Here is an 18,686-nt window from a genome sequence, read left to right on the forward strand (position 1 = left end):
GGAAGAACAGGATTTATGTGGTAAAACAACTTCCAAAAAGTTGCCAACCACAGCAATGTGGAGAAAAAAAGCAGCCACTTACTATAGCTATATAGACCTTGCCTAGTAGCTGTTCTTTCAACAACTTATATATGCAATTACACATCTATTCACCATCATTGCAGGTGCAAGCTGAGCAACAGCATGTGTATAAATGTGTGTGGGTGTGCAAATGCTTCATTATGGTGATTTGTTAGCACAGTGAGTGAAGCTTTGTGTCCAATGAATGTGTAAATTAGGTGCTTAAATTACTTGAGTGAAAAACAGTTCACTTTGCCTCCTTAGCCCATCCCTCTCAACAAGCATTGGAAAAGAATGTAGTTAGATAGTTTCATTCCCTGTCAAAGTAGCAGCTTGCATCTAAAACCTAATCCCGCCTTCTTGTGCTGTCCTCAGGTTTCTAACAATGAAGCCAAGTGAATCTTGAGGAATTAGTCGTGTTGAATGATATTTTAATTGTATGCATGATATGCTCTTACATAGCACTAGAATAAGAAGTGTCACATCTTGTGTTGTCATTTCTGGGACAGAAAACTAGGACTGTTAGCTACCTTTAAATCATTTCTGGCATTAACGAGATTCTGACCAGAGGCTCTCTTTCATGTTCAGACTATGCACTGCATTATTTTCTATTATATCACAACGCATTGCAAAGGAACAGCTAAGTTACCAAGACTAATCCTTTAAGTCTTTCTTTCTTTACAATGTCAGACAAAATAAGACTATGCCATATTTCTATAATCTCTCTTGCATTATGAGAATATTATGATCTATAACAACAGCAAAATCCCTAAACTGCATGCATTCCCGTTGGCTCTGATATGCTTAGACTTGTCTCTTTCTGTCAGAAAAGATATTTCTAAGTCTGTATGATTTTATTGTAACAGACACTATCAGGCTAAAAATCAGATCATCAACATAAAGCAGAAAAAAGTTTTCTGGTGTTTATAAATTAGTATTTCTGAAAAGACATTATGTAATACCCAAGGTTCTCCTCTTTCTTCAAGAAACTACTTAAAATGAAAGTCAATTTTGAAGACCCAGGGAACCTACTTCCGCTTCTTTTTCTATTTGGATGTGTATATTTAGATTAATCTGTTCAAAAGTCAGTTTTGTTCTCCGACAACTTTACATCAGCTACCAAGATCTAAAAAAGATTACTGCAATGCTGTGATGGCAAATTGCAGGGGAATTTCTTGAGGGAGTGTGGGAGAGAAATTTGAATTAAAAACTAATTAATTAAACCCACCAGAAGTAGCCTTCCATTTATTTTAATAGGATGAGGAAAAAAAGAAAAAATATATATATATAAAGGTGTATTCTCCTTCTAAGAGATCTGTCCTTTTGGATACAGTGAAAACATCATCCCATACCTACCCATTCAGAAATTTAGGGAGTATTTCTCTGCTGATATTTTCATGATGTCTGAGCTGCCAGGAGCATATTCAGTAACTTAACTCTTTTAAAATCATGTCATTAGAGCAGCTAAACAAACCATGATCTCAAAATGCATAAGCTCTTGGTTTTTTGTTTGGGTTGGGGTGTGTTGGGGGTTTTTTTGTTGGGGTTTTTTTTTTTTTAATAAGATACTGCATACTATGCCTAAAATGCTCAACAGGCAAAGAAATAGCAGAATAGATAAATACTAAATTCCAGGATGGGAAGTGGAATGAATTTTCTGCAGGCGCACGACACAAGAGAGCTGATTATATAAAACAAAATCTCCCAAATAAGATAGATGAGTAATGCCCCAGGTCATAGTGCAGGTTTTTTTGAAGAGGTTGGTAGAACTAGAGACCTTTGATGTGTTGGAATAAAGCCTAAACATATCCTAGAAGTAGTGTTATGAGAGCGAGATTAAGAAAAATATAAATGGAACAGCAAGTCACTGAAAACAGCTGCTTCTATTTTTTGCTCCCAGGTTCTTCTTTCAGAAACAAGGGTTATTTAATCACTTTTCATCTCATGTCACCCACAATAACTTTGGAGCTTACTAGCAACTTTCAACAAAGGATATAGTTCATGAAAAAAGACACTAGTGACCCTACTGAGTATTACCTGTACGAAAAGCCTCAGTGTGAGGTCAGTTTTGCTTACACACCAAAGCGTTCACACAGGAGAGATGCTATGAGTGCCCTAAGGGCATAGTTTTCAGTCAGACTGACACTTCACTAGACAACAGAGGATCCAGTCTTAAGTCATAAGTCATAAATGAGATTTTTGACAGTTTAAGATCAAATTGAGGACTGAAAACAGGAAAACAGGCTTTGTTGGCTTCTCTGTTGTTACAGTAGTAACACCATTCTATTTCCAGAATAATTCAGGAGAAAGGCATCTGGAGCAGGGCGCTCCTGCATTTGCTAAGGCAGAAGAAAAGTGCTAGCTAACAGAATGAACTCAGACTAGATAGCAGAAAAAGTGAAAAAACTGTAGAGAAAACAGACTGAAAAGCAAAAAAAAAGTTGCAACAAGCTCTACTCTTTCACAAGAGAACAAGAGAATGTAGGAAAGCACCAACTCAGTGAGACAGAAGGAATGCCAGTTTTCCAGATCAGCCTGTGTTGTCTTCAAAGATACTTTCTTGGACTGAAGAAGAGAGATACAGGATACATTTCCATTATGAGTTAGGGCCCTTCTTAAAATGGTTTCATTCACGCACAATATTCCAGTTTTTTGAAGGTTGCTTCTTTGTGCTTTTACTTCTTAAAATGATCTCTTTTACTTGGCTTCCTTTCAGTTTATTCTTCTGGTTGAATTACAGCAGAAAATGTACATCATAACACTAAGAGGTCTACTTGCTATCTGTCTTGACAGCTGCTGTTCACAAACTCTATGTTTGCCTTCAGAAAATACGCATTTGATCATGTCATCTGTTAAGTTAACCACTATTGTGAGGGTTCAAGTAAACTAGCCTCAGGCAATGGCTGACATTTGCTCCTACTACAGATCTAGCAGGGTCACGGTTTTAGGGAGGATGTCCTTTTTTTGTATCACGCTGTTCAATTCTGAATTAGTATCAGGAGTTTATAGTAAAATAGTATGTTCTTCAGGACCTCTGTTATGTTCCTAAATGCAGGGGATTCCCAGATGACAGTAAGTTCACTTGTGTTCCTCACTTGCAGGAAGAAGTGTCACAGGTTGCTAGGTTCTCTAAAGTATCTCATGTGAAATCTGAAGGGATATGTGTAGTTTAGCTCAGTGCTGATTTTTCCATTAATTTTCTTGAGTTAAAGAAGAAACTAGGCATTTAAAACTCACGGTGAACAAGTGGAGAATTTGTATGAGTGAAAAACTAGGCTCCATTTTCTTTTTTCTAGACCTTTCCCTGCATAGTTAATATTCTGGTATAAGTACTTACTCTCTGCTTCTAGGCATTGTAACAGAGAAAAATCAAATTAGCAAATGTCTTGGAAGTAAACATTTTAGATGAAGTGAAGCTGAACTGCTCTATCTGAAAATAGGATGCTTTTCTCCTTGAATCCTCTGCAGTCCCAGAAAGCTGCTACCCAGTCTGCATAGCTGTTATAATTTTTAAAAAAAATCAAATTTCTTCTTCTGTCATAAATGCAGAGCTTACAAAATTATAGAAGTCCCATCTGAAAAGCATAAACTTTAGAGAAAGCCAATTAAGTCAGAGTTATATACACTATCACCCAATGTGAGCAACCCAAGAGGGGCTGAGGATTTAGGTAGCTGTAGAGAAGGCAAGCATACAGAACCGAATTTGTCAAACAATCTCAACACTGTGATTTCCAAGGCCTGCCAGTGAAAGTCTGTACAACTTTTCTCCCCTTTTCTGCAGTAGTTCGTGAAATCGCCCCTTGCTTTGAGCCATCATTAGAGGTGAGTTGAGTGAGTGTGTTTTTCACTTGCACTGTCATTTTCTCTCTGCTCATGAAACAATTTGGGATGGTCAAGATTTGAGATTCTCAATCCACTTGTCTCACTCTGCCACGCTCATTGAAAATGCAGGGAACAAGTCATTGCAATGCTTACAGTAATTCAGTGATCCCCCAAGTGGACATTCAGCAGTGGCCATTATATAGCTGACCATAATGTGCGCTGGTTGAGAAGAAATCTTTTAACTATTTCCTTTCTCTGTTCCCTCACCACAGTTCTCAAGTCCATTTGAAATAATATTGTGACACTAAGTATTGTGTGGGAAACTCTCCAGGCTCCAGTCCTAAACTTGCTGTCATCTTCCCCAACTCTGCCCATCATACATAACTGAAATCATTTTACCTCTGGAGGCTGAGGTATTCTTGCTTAGAGAGTGACATCTTGCAAAGCAATCTCATCACATCTCTAACACGGCAAGACCTAGAAATAGGGAAGAGTGTGTAATTCTTCTGTAGAATTGTAGCTAACCTTTCTGTTGAGTATGTTTGCTCTATCTAAATATTCCACACAGATTCATGTCATTCATGATGAAAGAATTAAAAAGTACTTGCAGGAGCTAAGAAACTGTCTTGGAGACTGATTTCTACTAATGTTTTGTCTGAGTTTCCCCAAGCAAGCAGGGCTGGTTCTAGATGCTGAGCAAACTTGCCCAAAGCATCAACACTTGTGTATGTTATTTGAAGTCAGACACAGAAGACTGACCCTGAATATTCCATTTGGTGTTCACACGTGTCCATTCCGCCACCCTTTGCTTTGCTTCCAGCCTGTCTCAAGCTTCAAGGCTAGGCAAGTACGCTCTCCCTAAATAGCACCTTCTACTGTACCTGTAAGGAACACTGTTCTAGATTGGATGGACCACAGTTCTGACCCAGTAGAGATGGACCACAGTTCTGACCCAGTAGATCATTTCTTATGTTCTTATAAGGATAAAAAAACAAACCTTGGTGCAGGCTGTTTCATTAAGAGGTAATATGCAGACTTCTGTGAGCCACTGAATGAAATGTGGCAGACATCCACAACAGATCAATATGGACAAGGCATAGGGAAGACTGCGTGGCCCGAGTGATGTAGCAGCCCTCAGAAACGGCTGAAGGCTTCACTGGTTTGTTGTAATGCAGTGATCTATGTCCAAATGCTGGTTATGCAGCAACAGAACAGTTTGAGGATGTTAAAAAAAATTTAGAATAAGGAAGTTAGCACATGAACTCTTCATTATATGCAACAATCATGAAGTGCTTTATGCATAAGGACATGCCTTTCTTTAGTTATAATCACAGGTCCGCACGCATGAACCATGTGTGATTACAGGATATTACTGTACTACAGAGAGCAAGATAAGATACCCTTTGATTAAGATCATCTTACTGAAAAATTTATGCAGACTCGAGCATGAAACTATCGACCTGCGTCAAGTAGTTATATGATGCGCTCTCTAGGGCATGTATAAATTGTGTATACATTAGACCATAAATCAACTTGAATTTCAAACAAAAGCATGGGATGGGATTTAATGGGCACAAAGAATCCATTGTATTAGCATACAGACTCTAGCTACATGTAGAAGCAAAATGAAGGTATCGTATTTGGCTTTACTTACTTTTTGGTATTTATAGATCTGACCTGCTTAGAGAAGGATGGTAATTAATTCTACATATTAAATTTAAAAAATACAAAGCCATAAATTTTGTTAAAAAAACCCATAATGTTCTAAATAAATAAATGGTGTGTTTGGAGAATCTGAGGCTGAATATTTTTTGTAATGTGTGATAGTTCTTTTATGATGCATGAAAACATCTGAAGAGTTAAGGAGGGAAATAGAAATGCCCTTTGTAGAGAATATACAAGAGACCTGAAATACTTCTCTGTGTGATATATGAGATACTGCAACTCTGAAAAAGCCTTTTTCACTCACACAGCTTGCTTTGGTGATTGTGTACTTAAGACCTAAAAATTTCTTAAGTAAGATGCAAATGCATTATTTAGATATCTATATAATTTTTTTTTTTAAATCAATCCTGCATTGTTTGCACAGTGTGCAATGTCATCCCTGCTGCTTTTAATGCCAGAGTATAGTTGCTGCAACCAACGTAAGTGTGAAGAAAGAACTTGTGTGCAGATAGTTAGGTTATTTCTGGTGCATGAGAGAGGATTCCCAGGAACTAGGGGAGATACAATATTTAAGATATTCTAGAACTAATAAATTAATTTGGATTCAACAAGGGATAGTAGAAACTGTTAGATCAGATAACTAGTGAAAAAGCTTTTCACTGACATGTGATAGACTACCTACTCTAACTCTGATATTCAAGTTTAGACCCAATCCTTTACGTGTCCCAAGGGTTTTGCTGGTAGCACTGAGAATAAGAGAACCAACAAGCATCTGGAATATCAGAATAGCAGAGCATTGTGTCTCTGTAATGTGGGAGCAGAGTGACAGTCCCTTAGGCATCTGCATTTCAAAGTGAGATTCTGTCCAATCTTTCTGCTCAGGAGAAAATGATTGTAAAACTAGGAGGAAACCAGGACCCCCAGTTATTACTCAAGGATGCAGAAGAAATTATAGATACAAAAAAAAGTCCATAAAACAACACCAGGTATTTCTGATATGATGACCTCACTCTCATAAATCCAGTCTAGGTTATGATGGTGTATAATCAGTATTTCTGATTCTTGGATAAAGAGGTTTAAATGGTTTAAGTATACTTTCAGCAACATTCAAACTACCTGCCAACTTGGGATTTAAGAGGAGAGAGAACTGTAAAACACTTTTTTCCCTGCCATTAAAGGTCTCTATTTCATTTACAGAACTCTAATATTTGGCTAAATACAAGTCTCCAAACACTGGGAACAGTCAAACCTTGGAAAAGCCTAAAAACAACCCTTAACATGAATAGCATACTTCTTAACTGATCTCATTTAACTGCTGCAAAAGTTGCATTAAAACATAACTTCACCAAGCTCTTTCTTGAACCCCAAAAAATAAACTAAGTTGTTAGAGTTTCAGGAAGTAAAATACCCAGACAACCAGCACAAAGCAGTTCGTGTTAAGCATGCATCTTTTTGAGTAATGTGCAACACAATGGTACCACACCACTGTCACAAATCTAAATATGTGCAGTACCAAAATTATGCATACACAGTAATAGAATCTATGTCTAGTATGTCCCACCTATGCAGGTTGCCCAAGTGCACCGTGCCCATTCTCCCCTCCTGGGAAACGCTGGAGAAGAGCTGCCATGCGTGTGAGATGAGTCGCGCACCAGGGAGGAGGGCTGCTGGGGTAGGACGAGGTTCTCTACTGTGGAACAGAGGGGGAAAAGGAGTTGCTTTCAGTGCTTCCAGTGAAGTTTCTCTGTATCACAGGGACTTGGGGTCGGGTTAGATCAGACCAGCAAGGGATTGGGGATTTGATGAGAAAGAAAAAGACCTTCCCAAAAGCACAACGGCCCGTTTGTTAAAGGATAACTAGCATTGCTGTACACGGTAATACGGTGATGATTTTGCTGCTGCTACATGATAAAAAACACTAACAATACATTCCCACAAATAACAAATGTTTTGGGGAGCCTTATAGGGCTGAAATGTGGATATCAGTTTAAAAGGAAATGGGATATTAAGTTGGAATGTAAATTAATATCCTGCATGTTTCTAGTCTCTACTGAGTATTCCTGCATATACTCCCCATAGTACCACAAACAAACTAAATACATGTGGAACAGCAAGTTTCTGCTGTAGCCTCTTGGGTGGATTAGAACCTTCTGACTTTGAGGGAGAGAATTTGAAATATCACAAAGCTTCATATATATGAAAAAAAGGGTTAAGTCATAAACTGGAGCAAAAGCACTGACTAGCTTATTTAATTTTGGTCATAAATTGATAACATTGGGAAAGGATATAGGAGACCTGGTACACTTCTTGTTTCAGGAGAAATATGATGCAGGGCAAACAAACTCTGTTAACAGAACAGACTTGTTGATACAGGAAAATGAAATGGAAACCAAAATCTTTCTGATGGAAAAAACCCTCATTTAATAGGTGGCCTGGATCTAGTATTAGTATCAAATTCAAAAATTTATGCAACGACTAAAGATAGATAAGCCTACAAGTCCCTCATTCAAGTTGCAGTGATCTAAATGACTGCAAAAGGGTGACAGAACCAGCCAACTGACAGGCAGGGCATCAACAGCAACTTTTTCTGTCCTGGCACTCACTCTGCTATCAATTGCCTTCAGTCTTAAGCATATGTTCTACGTTAAGCACATGGTTACAAGATTTTCTGAATTGTGGGCCTGGAATAATTAGACTTGCTGCAAAAATCACTAGAGCAGATTCAGAAAGCTGGCACCAATCTATCTGCACTCCAATTGTACCTCTCTTTCTCTTTGCCTTCCCTTTGTTCCTTACAAGCATCTGCAGCCCAAACCTACTATACTTTACTTTTAATATGCTTCTGAGTGTTCAAACCTCCCCTACCAGTAGCTTCCGCATCATGCATTTTACCAGTGTAGCGTCCTGATGGCTAAGGAGGAAAAGCATAGCTTCCCAATTGCTAACAAGCCCCCTAACAGTATGCACAAGATGCAAACTTGTTGAAGGGCCAAATATGCCAACAATGTGTTAACTAAAATTTTTAGCAGCATAAATCAACCCTAAAAAGTTATGAGAAATCAATGATATGCATATGAAGGGAGTGGCACAGTCTGTTCAGGCTAAGTTACAGCTTTAAAAAAGAAGAAAAATAAAAAAGCCCTAGTGTAGAGTATTCCTGTACTTGATGTTTTATTGTGTTCTGACTTTCCCTAGGCATTACTTAGATGTCTGATTTCCTTATATTGCCTGTGATGCTCTGCGGGGTTACAGGTCATCCTTCAGCCCAAAGAGAGAGAATGTAAAAGGAACATAACACTTCAATTTTCTTCTTTGCACCCTAGAATACTTAAAAGAATGTTTCCTGCGACAAAACTTCTGAATTACGGTAACTAGAAACAGTGATGAAGGAGCTTTACGTTTTTTGCAGTTGTTCTCTCCTTGCGTTAATTCAGTGCACAGTGCTACCGATTACACGTGGTAACAACAGAAATAAAATGGAATTAGTGTCTGGCAGCAACATAGTTGTACATCTCTGGAACAACTATTCCGAAGCAGCTTTAACTTGTCGGATCTTGAAGCACACCACAGCAAAGAGTGCAGAGGCTGAGAAGCCCCCTTCATAAGTCTTCTCCAACAAGAACGCTAATAAATTATGCTAATATAGCTGTTAACAACATCTAACACTACTGCTTGCACCACAACAGCTCCTTGCCTTGGTACAGATGCTACACTGGAGGAGAAGGAAGACATGGTGGACCACTGGCAAGGTCCACTGAAGAACTCAGTGGTGCCAATCCTGAAAAAAACATTCTTTAATTGCATGATGCTAGGGAGGAAAAGTAGCAGCATAGAGAGCAAAATGTGATGGCACCAATGTATACCTATAGAAATTAAAATGGATTATACCCAAATTAAGGGGGGGGGGGGGGGGGGGGGCTGTCACGTTTTCACACATTGTCATGGTTGTCTTGTTCTCCTCAAGTAGTACAGAGTTTTGACATGGTGTGCTCTTCTTCAGTCTGTGGAGCCCTATCTTTTATGACTACAAATCAAATGAGGCTGTCAATCTTTTCCATGCCCTGTGACTGCTGGAAGGATATAATGAGAGCAATATTTTGGCTTCCTGCAACTGTCTCTCAAATAGATGGTAATACTGCAATCTGTTCTGAGTTTCATATCCCCGCCTGCTTTAGAGTCTCCTTTCTCTCTTGATCCTTACCTGGAAAGATGGAGGAGGGGAAAGAGAAAGGGGAAAGGAAAAAACTACGTTCTCTGGAACTAATGAAATCCCTCTTTGCACCATGTTTTCTTAAGTGATTGCTGTCTTTTGCCATCTAAATCATCTTCCATCACCTTTTATTTTTTTAAATTAGAACGTCACTAGTATTTTATCATTTTTAAGCTTTCTTAACTGCCTCAAAAAATTCCCTTTGATGTTATGGCAGGATATGATATTTTCTGGAGTAGTTTTTCAGCTCGGAGCTAAGCCCAGATCTACAATCAAGTAAGTTGTGTCTTTATACACGAAATCTGATACAATTGGATATTCTGGCCTTCTCCCAAACTCAGTGAAAACATTGGGACTTTGAACAGCTGTCTTAATGGCAGCAGGGAAGGATGCTACTGGTTTTAGAACTCTTTCTGATGAGGATTTCCAAATGAAAGTTGTGTCAATTGTCATTCATTCTTCTGTGAATCTGACATTAAGTCATGGCACAATAAGAAAAATGAAATTCACTTTCTTAACAACACCACAGTCTAGAGACAGTCTGTAGTTAAGCAAGACATAAGTATTTTGATGTGTGTTTCTTAAATTCAGGACATACTCCTTTTTAAGGCTTGCTCACTCAGTGTGACAGAGTGCTTAAATAAGGACTGAAATATGAAGTCCAGTGTTTGCTGTACTATACTAATTCTCATAAAATATTGCTCAGTGGCCCTAAAATAGTTCACTTAAATCACAGGCTGAAATGCATTATTTGTCTGAAAGGAGAAAATAACTGATTCAATTAAAACAAAGAAACATTCATTCCTTCTTATCTTTCTTATACTATTTCCAGTATGCTGTACACTACCAATAGGAACTATATGCACCATTTAAATGCTGGAGGAAACTATCTATCTGTCAGTAGAGCCTGCACAGATAACTGAAATCCGTATTTTCTTCTCAGACCATGACTATGACGTCTTAATTGATCACTGTGAGCTGCTGTTTAAAGTTGCATGTGAAGGATCTAAATCAGTGAATTTGTATCTCTGTTTTACAATAAATAGCTGTTAACTGCCTCTGGTCTGGTTTACTGAACACCTTGTTTATCTTATTTACTGCAGGAACCTTTAATAAGATCATAGTGGCATGTGTTAGTCTTTTAAGCTTTTTACATGTGATAAAATTCACTGTAGTCTAAAGATTACATCTGTTCTAGTAAATCAAGGTTATAAAAGCTTTTCATTTCTACAGTGAATGCTTTGTGAAGAAACACACATTAGATAAGAAGCTTTATCATGAAGCCCTGATTGTTCAAGGCTTGGAGTAATTGCAGCTTCTGCTGGCATCAGTCAGGATTGTGAGTGTGCAGAACTTCCCAAAAATCAACATCTAAGGCTATTCGAACCAGTCAGTTACTTAGTTATTCTGTGCTCTTACCGAAAGAAGAGGGAGTCCTCTTTAAAACAACAAAAAAAAAACCACACAAAAACACAAACAAAAACAAAACCAAAAAAAAACCACCACAAAACAAACTTCAGCTTTGTTCTCACATGGGACACTCCCTTTGAGATTTGTCCTCAAGCAATAGTTCACCAAAAAAATTGCAAATGAAAGCAAAAGTGAACTAACACTTGCCATCTGCAGTCTGTTCATCCCGAGTTCCTTGAATCTGATGTTTACGTTGCCCAGTATCGGCTAAAAAGAGGCTGTATGGTCCAGTGATACAAGACTCTGAACTTGCGCAAGACAGCCAGCAAGTCTTGTAACCATGCTGTGTACGGTCACTACTACTGTTAAGCTGGCATTTCCAGAGAGAAAGGAAAATGAAGCATTGCATCAGAGGATTTTCTTAGGTAAATACATGAAAAGCTATATGCTGCCACCTCTACATTCTCAGCTATGTCACTGAAATTTCCTGTATAAAGCTGGGCTACCAAAAAACCACTGTAATTGTATAGGTCAAGAAAAGGAATATAAATTATGTGTTTAAACAAACCCACATGAACACCAGAAAAATCTTTAGAATATAGGCTGGCTTCATCTATTACCACATTTTCCATCTCGGTATATTTTCGTACAGTAGACATAGCCAACTGAATTGATGCAGAATAATCCTTGACCACATCATGCATTCAAGAAAATGTTGCAAAACAGGAGTGCATTTCCAGTAGGAATATAGTGTCATCCAAATGCCATATAAAAGTAGGAACGTTTTTGTAGTGATCCTCAGTTATATCCATATTGTGTAATTGGCTTATTTGTCTGTATAATTTAAATGCATGATTTAAATGTTAATGAAAATTAATTTAGTTTTTAAATTAACAAAGAATCCTACATGTTCAAACTTACTTCTCTACATGGTTTGTCTGCGAGCAGGGTTGGGATGTAAACACGAACTTTGTATGTATCATTTAGTGCTCCTAACACTTTCTTTTGACTTAGAGACCATAGATTGTTATGCTGGTATTATAACGATAATGGTAAAGTCATTTTCTAGAATAATAAAATAAGATAAATTACATTTATGTCATCTAGCATACACAATTCTTACAATAGTATAAATTGTATTTCAGTTTTTTGAGTAGCCAATTTATGAAATTGCTCATAGTAAGTGATTACTTACAACACTGTAGGGTAAAATAGCATTTAAATTAAGTCATTTATGTTCATTTTATTATCATTTGGAAGGATACAGATGTTCAATACTATTATAATAATAGTATAATTAAGCATAATTATACTAATTATACTATACTATACGATAAGCAAATTAAAACCTGAAAAGTTTACCAAACGTGCTAACTCTACTACTAACTATTTATACCTACCTGGACAAAAAACATATGTATTTATCACCTTTTTTTTCTCTCCACATATTGTATGTATAACACTATACCATAAAAGACATCTTTTCTTGCATATTAGTATAGCTTCTGCCATGCAATGGGACACTGTCTTATCTGATGAAGTCTGTATTAGGGAAAAAAAAATGCTGCTTAGTGTTGATAGTTCTTTCTCCTTACAAAAAGCGTAATAATGTTTCTATCTTTGTCTATATCTCAGACACATTGTGTACTTTCTTTGTGGTATATTTCACAAAGGTCACAATAATTAATTAGCACAAAATAATATAGAGGAATTAAAACTGAGATTGCATATGTCTTCCTTTCATTAGTCACTTCTGCTTCCAGAAATCAAATGGCAGAAACATACATTCCTCTTTCAGTCAAGATTGCCCCTTTGGGAGTGAGTCGAGCAGTTCACGTTGGAAGAGTCCTTTGTTCCCTTCACTTATGGTATCGGAACAGTTGGGCGTCAGAGAGAAATCATCTACTGTTTGCCTTAATTTAATTTGTATTTCACTCCAGAGCAAGGTGCTCAGAATTGCTTGATAAGACAAATAAATAGAAGAACTTAAAATAGTTACAAATACTAATGTCCTCATTGGCTCAGAAGGAAGCAGTATAGCAGGTGTATGAAAAGAGCCTGGAATATTTTATTTACTCAGTAATCTGAAAAAGGCCAGAACTAAAGTTCAATCCAAAATTGCATTCAGGGACTGTCTCTTCCAGGCTGATGGTGCCTGACCCAAAACCCAAACCCATTTCTAAGTTAAGAATTCAGTGTAATGGGCAGTGATGATCAACACCCCATTCATTGTCTGACACTGTTTTGATTACTCCTTTTCTCATAAAGAAACCTTCCAGTTTTTGTATGACCATCTATTCCGACAGAGAGTAAACTGTCTCTCAGCCTTTGCTTCCAGCTTGTTGTGCCTTTCCGTGCAATCACATCACATCACATCAAAGTGATGTAGTTGTTTCTTTTTTTTTCTAAAGGGGTTATCATTGCTTAGATTCTGACAATCTGAAATTACTGAGTCACTACCAAAAGACATTTAGAATTATTCCTCAAGGTGAAGTTAAGCTGAAAACATCATTAGCCATTGTTAAAGAAAAAAAAATCTAACCACGATATTCTATTTATAGTCTAGCGATTCGGCTCTGTCCCCCCAGCACCACCCTCTGTGCCTACACTTCATAAGAAGATTATGCTTCTCCCTATGAAGTGAAAATTACCTTCTTGTGGGGAGAAAGCGTTTAATTATGACTCTGCTTCCCCTTGTCTCCATGGTGATCCCATGCAAACAGCCTGCTTTATTAGACCTTATTTCCCCCCACCCCACGAAAGTAATAAATTAGCTCTGTGTCAACCTCAGTTGCAGCGTTAACCGCTGCCACGCCGGAGCGCAGCGCCCGGGGCCGGGGGAGCCCATCGCCTGCCCGCGGGCGGCCCCGGGACCCCGCCGGCCGCCCAGCGCCAGCCGCGCCCCCCGCACGCTGCCACGGCAAAGCCGCGGGACGCGCTCCGCTCTAATCCCGTTTGGAGCTGAGCCGCTGCATCATTTCACCGCTTACTGCGGAACATATGTTCCCAATTCCCTGCCCGACCGTGGCGGACAGGCGCGCCCCTGCCCGCCCCCCCGAGCGCTGCCGGGGAGAGGGGGGCCGTTACCTGGGTGCTCGCCGGCGCCGGGGCCCGCGGGGTCGGTGAGGATGCTGGGGTCACTCTGCGACCTGCCTCGCGGGGGAAAGCAGCCGGTCCCTTCTTGCGATGCAGCCATGAGGTGGAGGGCGGGAAGCTCAGAGGCGGGGGGAGGAGGAGGAGGCGCTCATGGAGCCGGAGGCGGCCGGGGGACAATGGGGACGGGGGGGCGGCGGCGGCGGGGCGTCAGCCGGGCAGGACCAGCCGCGGCAGCATCTTCCCCGGCGCCGACAGCAGGCTGCGGCGGGGCGCTCCGCCGGCACCGGGCACTCAGGGGGCAGCTTCGGGCGCCTCAGGGGGGTGGGCCATGCTGCCTGGCGGCGTGGGGAAGAGCCGGGGAGCGGGCCACCGGCCCGACCCCTCGCCGGCCCCTCCCGGGACGCCCCCCACCGGGACTCCCCCCCGAGCGTCGCTCCCGGAGTCGCCTCAAGCCGCCGCGCTGCTGAGCGCATCCGTTGGAAAACATTGGGATTCTCCCATGGTGCCCCGCGAGCGGCCGCGTGACGTCACGGCGGGGGGGGCGGGCGCTGCACCTGCGCTGCACAAAGGCGGGGGCCGCCCAGGTGCGCGCGGCTTCGGGTTCCGCCCCGACCGGGAGCACGTGACGGAGGGGGCGCGGGGAGGGGCCACCCCGCCCTCGGGATGCGGGGGGGGGACCTGCCGGTCCCCTCGCCCCGTCCCTCGGGGCGCCTCGCCCACCGGGAGGAGGCGGCGCGACCCTCTGGGTCGGTGACAGCAGCCGCCGCTGCGGGGCTCGGCGTCCGTCGCCTGTCTCCACCTGGGGCTCAAGGAGCGTGTCCTGGGGGGGTTGTTTCTTACGGCGTCAGAAAGTGCCGGTTCCTCCGCGGCGGGACGGGTGGGGGTCGCGGCTGCCCGCTCCGCGACCCGCTGGGGCACCCGCACAGCTCGGCGGGAGCTTCCGCGGAGGCGGCGGGACGCGCCCTGTGTCGCCCCTTGGGCTGGGGCGCCCCGTCGCAAAGGAGGTGTCTCACGGTGACCCCGAGGAGACGGCGTTTCGACCCGGGCTGAATGGTTTGGTTTGGGAGTTTGTTGAAAGGGAATAACGGCTTTTATGGAATTTTTCCTTAAATGAAGGTGACTCCTGCCCATCTTGCGGTGGGTGCCAGCGGAGGGGCTGCCTCTACGCACCCAGTGCTCCGGATAGTATCTTGGGAGTTTTGACCTGTAAAAACCAGGGACGCTTGTTAATTGCTCTCCTAGTAAACTCCTACAGAATGCTTAGTCTATGCTTGTTAGGATGATGCGGGTTCTCTCCTCATTTATTATAGCAGGGCAGAGTTGAGGAGTGTACATTAAACATTGCTTTTGTCTTTGCATGGAACTAGCATTAAGGACTACACATACCTACAAGCAGATTTCTTAGGCTGACTCAGGAGCAGTGGTTATAGGTGAAGCTGAGTGAGTTCCTGTCATAAGACAGGAATAAGTTTGCCAAATTTTAGTGATGAAACTTTGTGTCAGAAAATTTTTCATTAGCGCAGTCATTCATTCATGTACATGTTTGTGTTTACAGAAATATATGGCAAATATTTTGCATATCTTATATAAAACAAATGTGTTTTAGCCATTTCTGGAAGCAGGAGCAAACCAAGCAGTTCTTTGGGGCTGTGTTTTGTGGGGGTCATCACATCTATCACATGGAGAAGTATATTTGCCTTTTTTCTTGAAGCAAGAGTTTGAGTTAACCACCTGCACGCATCTCATTTGGGAGTCACCTTTGGGCTATGTATTCCCTGGGGCTTGGTCAACTTAGTGACCTTTTAAAAAAAAAAAAGTAGTCTGTGGACCTGCTTTTAATGTAGGGCTTGCTTGACAGGAAAAGTCTTCAAAGACTCCATTTGAACAAGGCCTGAATGTAGTTGTTCAGTCACGTCTGCCCATGGCTGGGGCAAGGTGCTACATCTAACAGTGAGTTTGAATATTGCCAGGAGAACAGAAACTGAACAAAGGGTTTAAAGCAAAAGATCAGAGTTTCTCATTCAACGAGAACTATCCCTTCCTGCTGTGTATAAGGTAGATCCTAAGGAAAAAGTAGCATGCAGTAGTGTAACCTAAGGTGTGTCATAATGCAATGGAATAAATTAAGGTAGCAAGGGCATTCTGCAAGTTGTGGGGTTTTTTGAGAGCTTAACATTGCCATCTTGACATGTTTTCAGCATCAGTTTTTGTAATTTCTTCTAAGCTTTTCCAGTCAAACAGCTCATTGTAATTCCAACAAGACAGCTAAAGGAACCATTTTTATCATGCTGTAAAACATTCCCAAGGAAACAAACAAACAAATAAATCCAAAACGCTTGTTTAAGAGATGCTCTAAAGAGATCAGGATGTATTTTGCACTCCTTTCCCCCTCGAGCCAAGCTTTTGAGTTGCCATGACTCAACTTTGAAAGGGACTCATGAACTCTAAAAATTACTTATTACATATTTTTTTCCTGTGCATACAGATAGCACAGTCTGATGTAGGTACTGGGCCCAGTTTTCAAGTAAGAAATCTCCCCTTTATAGTGAAATAATAAGCCAAATCTGGTTTTAGTCCTAAAAAGAGAGGAAGTAGCAAGTTTTAAATGGTTTTTCTCTATAGAGCTTTTAGCTCATGCTAGAAAATGCTGGTGGTTTCTAGTGAATTCTGTGAAAGTCTGTTTGTACTAATTGATATACCTGCCTTCTGCAATGAGGAAGGATACAGATTTCTTGTATAAAACATGTTGAAAAGTTCCATATCAAGTTTAAGTATTCATAAAAGATTGAATATATTAAAATATTTTCAACCCAAGAAAGAATATCTCCAAGACAGCTTTAGTACCCTATAGAAGCACCCGAGATGAGACTGACGTGTTGTTAACCAACTCACACATGGATTGCCTCTACAGAGGACACTTTATAGGGTTCCTTTGGATCCTAAAATATTGTCTGATAGAAGTCAGTCAAACAAGGCTGGAATCTGCCTTGCTGTTTTAACTTAGTTAAAACATTTCCTTTTCACTCATTGCTGCCAAACCAAGCATCAAGAGACTCAGCCTGGGAATAAATCCTAGGTGCTGTGTGTGCCAGCTGACGGAGCTGCCCCTAGGCCACCTTGCTATTTCCAAATGAATCGTCATTGGGGGAGGGGGTACAAGAAAAAAAATAATTGTGTTAAATTGTTTAAACCTATGTTGCTAAATGATGTCTGTCATGTAAAAAGTATGATTATCTGCATGTCTTTTACTTTCAAGTTTCATATACAATGATAATGATGTAACTATTTGCACTTTTCATTTCCTTACCTTAAAGCAGGCTCTGCATTCCTGGGGACAAAGCTTTCGACAGGAAAAATAAATGTGAGGCAAAGTCTTCCTTCATGTTGAAGGACCAATGCCAAAAGGAACGGACCACTTTCACAGAAGTAAACAGAAGCTGATGGAGGCATGAACCAACCAAGATATTGTAAGTATATTGATTTGTAAATCCCTCTGAAACTGGAATGAAACTAAACCTGGTTCTAGCTGTGGGTCCTAAGCACCAGAAAATTGTCCTTAAGTTCCATTTTACTACTTGATATAATTCTATAAATGTAACAAATAAAAATATTTGCAGGATCAGAATGACTATTAGTAGAAACGTGATTCTTCTTTTATTTGGTTTATTTTCTCACTATAGCAGTCTTGTGGTAAACAAGTTCACAGCATTTTCCCAGAAAGTACAATGATCTGATATGTTTATTTCTCTCTCAGAGGATTTCTAGCATTTGATACTTATGATGAAAAGTTATGATGAGATTTTTCTAGCTTAATGGCAGATATTTTGCAGTTGGAATCCATTCAGTTGCAGAAAAATACTTCTTAAAATGAAATATCCACACAAGGAACACAAAAGAGAAAACAAAATTTATTTAGCTTGATGCATATTCCACAACCAAACCAATGCATGTCCATTGATATGCCTTCCCTTAATAAATTTTTTTAAATGCAATTGTATAAATGGTGTGCATGATTTGATTAATTTGCTTTCTCTTTGATAGACAGCTGAACTCCTGTTTCATGATCTAGTTCTATAAAGAGAAATCCTAACTTGTGTTAGAAAGGAATAGTTCTCTGGGGAGAAAGAGGTGAGTCATGTCAGTGCTGCTTTTCTCGAATCAGCAGAATATTAACCACTTCTTTTTCATTAATCTGAAGTTTACATGTGATCTCTGAGCATAACTCTGATCTTTCTGTGCTCTTATTTAGAAGAAATGAATTCAGGATACATTTGGATTGACAATATCAGCTTTCATGTTAAAATTGTTTTGATGACTGAGGGACAAATAGCCTTGCTCAGAGCAGTTTTCTTAGATGCAGCAACAGAAAGCATTTGTTCTGTTGCTTGTGAGGCTTAACCTAGTTTTTTAGATTTTTATGCCA

The 18,686-nt window shown here is 40.4% G+C and overlaps 1 protein-coding gene across 1 annotated transcript in view; it reads right to left on the minus strand.

Annotated features, from left to right (window-relative positions):
- Nucleotides 1-14,363, minus strand: part of PHACTR3 (phosphatase and actin regulator 3) — a 111,837-nt gene extending 97,474 nt beyond the window's left edge. Inside the window, exon 1 of the mRNA XM_068416478.1 lies at nt 14,255-14,363. Coding sequence (XP_068272579.1) covers nt 14,255-14,363 — 109 coding nt within the window. The remainder of the gene's footprint in view (nt 1-14,254) is intronic.
- Nucleotides 14,364-18,686: the final 4,323 nt, after the last annotated feature.

This window comes from Nyctibius grandis, chromosome 19 (genome assembly GCF_013368605.1).
Source record: "Nyctibius grandis isolate bNycGra1 chromosome 19, bNycGra1.pri, whole genome shotgun sequence".
Lineage (NCBI taxonomy): Eukaryota > Metazoa > Chordata > Aves > Nyctibiiformes > Nyctibiidae > Nyctibius > Nyctibius grandis.